Source organism: Camelina sativa, chromosome 11 (assembly GCF_000633955.1).
Source record: "Camelina sativa cultivar DH55 chromosome 11, Cs, whole genome shotgun sequence".
NCBI classification, from domain to species: Eukaryota; Viridiplantae; Streptophyta; class Magnoliopsida; order Brassicales; family Brassicaceae; genus Camelina; species Camelina sativa.
Window position 1 is genome coordinate 7,622,094 of NC_025695.1, and position 3,403 is coordinate 7,625,496.

General features: G+C 37.0%; 1 protein-coding gene across 3 annotated transcripts in view; it reads left to right on the forward strand.

Annotated features, from left to right (window-relative positions):
• LOC104722222 (microtubule-associated protein TORTIFOLIA1) overlaps positions 1,592 to 3,403 on the forward strand; it is a 5,547-nt gene continuing 3,735 nt past the window's right edge. For 2 of the 3 annotated variants that reach the window (XM_019232197.1, XM_019232199.1), the window contains exons 1-2: positions 1,592 to 2,465; positions 2,829 to 3,020. In XM_019232197.1, coding sequence (XP_019087742.1) covers positions 1,716 to 2,465; positions 2,829 to 3,020 — 942 coding nt within the window. In that variant the 5' untranslated portion in view covers positions 1,592 to 1,715. The remainder of the gene's footprint in view (positions 2,466 to 2,828; positions 3,021 to 3,403) is intronic. The other variant, XM_019232198.1, reaches the window with a different exon arrangement.

Consider the following 3,403-nt stretch of genomic DNA (forward strand, 5'->3'; position numbering starts at 1 on the left):
GAGAGAACGGGGGCGGTGTAATTTTGGGGGTTGGATGTGTTTATCACATGCCTAATTTTAGTGTCATCTACTATCTCTTTACTTTTTTGGTAAACCTCTATGTATTGTAGTCGGCTTTGGACAAAGACGACGTTATCATTCTTCTGAAAGGACACTTTTTAAAAACGATTAAGGTTTGAAGTTTGAACTAGTCGTAGGCTCATAGCGGACGGATAAAGAAAAGTCGTAGCGGACATAACTTATTATTCCCTGTTTGAACTTTGAACTAAACTGTTATATATTTTGGAGTACGATTTTGAATCCGATAATAACTTTTTCTTCACAAGTCACAACAATGGTTTATTAAAATAGGTTGCATCGATTTTTGTTGTTGTTGTTGTGTGTGTGTCTTTATATAACGAACGGATTAATCTGCTCTCCGCTCTTCTTTTATTTAAATCTTTCAAAACTTAATAGTCTTGTTTTTTTGCCAAGACTAATAGTGTTGTCCTCATTTTCAGTTTCTTGTTTCAATGTTCTTGCCAAGACTAATAGTCTTGGTATATCGAATTTTCACCTTATATCATTGGGTAGTAACTCGTTAATGTACCCATTTTTTTTTGTTTTTTTGGGTTCACGTGAATACAACGGAGTGGACATTGAATAAGTCACATACACCAACATTATGAGTAGATATTGTAGTTTCTTCTTTCATATCGTCCTTATTAAGAAAACATTCTATGATGCATACCTGAATAAATAATCTCACTTAAAAAAAACATATATATATTTCAACCAAAGTAAAACAAAACGAGAATGTTGATATCGAAGATAACCAGTGGCTTAAAGTGATCATAACAAAGAACCGTGACTTCAATGTCCCATACAAACAAAGAACCGTGACTAATGGATGATGGATCATGAAGCAAGAAATATTCTCTTTAGTCTACTTAAATATTTTTTCTTTTAATCTGCAAAGACCTTGAAAAATTTCGCAAGGTCCTTGATGGTATGTTCTTTTACCTCCTTCGAGTATAAACTCTGTTTCATGCCCTTTAAGTATTTATGTCATTAGGGAAATGCACGTTATACCATGCGAAATTCCTTCAAGCATTCGTTATAGTGCTCGTATGTTATTAATTTAAGCCGATACGTCATGTTCTTGTATATACTTAAAGTTACGTGAACAAAACATATCACACAACCACAATCCATATTGTAGAGCATGGTTTCTAATCAGTGTTATTGCATGTCTCTCAGGTATGAAAATGTTCTAACTTGTTTTTGCCTGGATTTTTATATTATGACAAGTCTCACAACCAAATTGTAAACAAAATTAATCACAGATGAATCCCGTAACTATGAGTTTGAACAAAGCATTCCGATATACGAATTTGGAATCCGTAGCAATCACAATCAGCCAATCAATTAAAAGACATTACACAATGGTTAAATAGAAAAAAAAAAACCCCACTAAAAATATTTCCAGATACTGTATTTGTAAATTTTAACGTTATATTCATTATTTTATAGTATTAAAAATTTTGAAAAAAATTGAAAAAGTTAATACATTCAGATAAAAAAAATAAGCGACACATTTCTAATTTCTTTAATTTCTTCATCGCAGTATCTTTTAACAGTTACACTTTCGAGTGTCAGATCTCGTCGTCTTTATTCTCCGAATCCATCACTCTTCTTCTCCGATTCATCCCAATCTCTTCGTCGGAGATTTCAAAATGAGCACACCCACTACCACCTCCGGTTCGGCGGCGAAACCGACTAGACCAGCGAGGTCGTCGTCGTCGTCGTCGAGTGTGGCAGCTAGGTCATCCTCCAATTCCGGTTCCCTCACTTCTTTCCAAGCAATGGTGGAGCTGAAGCAAAAGATCCTCACCTCTATCTCTAAACTCGCCGATCGAGATACATACCAGATCGCCGTCGAAGATCTCGAGAAAACTATCCAGTCTCTCACTCCCGAAACCCTACCGATGTTTCTTAATTGTCTCTACGATTCGTGCTCCGATCCGAAACCTGCTGTTAAAAAAGAGTGTCTCCATCTTCTCTCGTACGTTTGTAGTCTCCATTGCGATTCCACGGCTGCGCATCTCACTAAAATCATCGCTCAGGTAGTGAAAAGGTTGAAGGATTCTGATTCTGGAGTTAGGGATGCTTGTAGAGATACGATTGGTGCGTTGTCTGGGATTTATCTCAAGGGGAAAGAAGAAGGGACCAATAATAATAATACTACTGGTACAGCTTCATCGGCTGTGGGTTTATTCGTTAAGCCATTGTTTGAGGCAATGGGAGAGCAAAACAAAGTTGTACAATCTGGAGCTGCTATCTGTATGGCTAGGATGGTGGAGTCTGCTGCTAGTCCTCCAATTACTTCTTTCCAAAAGCTATGCCCTAGGATCTGCAAGCTTTTGAGCAATTCTAGTTTCTTGGCTAAGGCTTCTCTTTTGCCTGTTGTTTCAAGTCTCTCTCAGGTTTGCACGTAACCCTTTTAATCTCCTTTTCATGTTTTAGAGAATGCGCACTATGTTTGTTGTGGTGAATGGAAGATTATGTCGAAATTAGTGTCAGTCAGTATGTAGAACACAAAGCTTTTAGTCCACATATCAGAAGCTTTAGTCCATAGATCAATGTCTTGAGGTTTAGTCTTAATCCGACTTCTAGATGTTGATGAAGTTTATCTTGTTGTTGTGGTTTTGATTAGGGCTTATAAGTTTCAGTGAAATTTAAGGGGTTTAGGCATTTTTCTTTTTATTTCTGGTAGTTCATTGCTAGTTTCTTCAATTGTTAAACTTGTCTATTAAAATGAGAAGTAAAGAGCAATAAATTTGGTCCAGGTGGGAGCCATTGCGCCTCAGAGCTTGGAGTCATTGCTAGAAAGTATCCATGATTGCCTTGGAAGTACAGATTGGGTGACACGAAAGGCTGCAGCTGAGACATTGACTGCATTGGCGTCACATTCAAGCGGATTAGTTAAGGAAAAAACAGATTCCACTATTACCGTGCTTGAGACCTGTCGGTTTGACAAGGTAGCTATCTTTTCTTCTCCAATTAATCTGAGGTTGAACTATGAACAAATCAAATTCCACTATCACCGTGACACGTCATTTTTACAAGGTAGTCTAAAGTGGCTCTGTTATGAAGGAATGTTGAACCTCATTAGTTCTTCAATTCCTTGGTAATGCCATCTGCTGCTCAAGTCATATCTGGTAGTAGTTGATAGTGCTTTTGGTCCTTTCTCATCATTTGCTATGCTGATGAACCGTTTACAAAAGTAGCTTGGATTTCTCGCGAAGCCTTCCCTTTTTATTTTTTATAATGGTTACATATCTCAAGTAATTAGTCATCTATAACTTTTGTTTCACTTCTAAGCTTTGAAATGGATTTTGTAAACGATGGAGAGTTTCACATT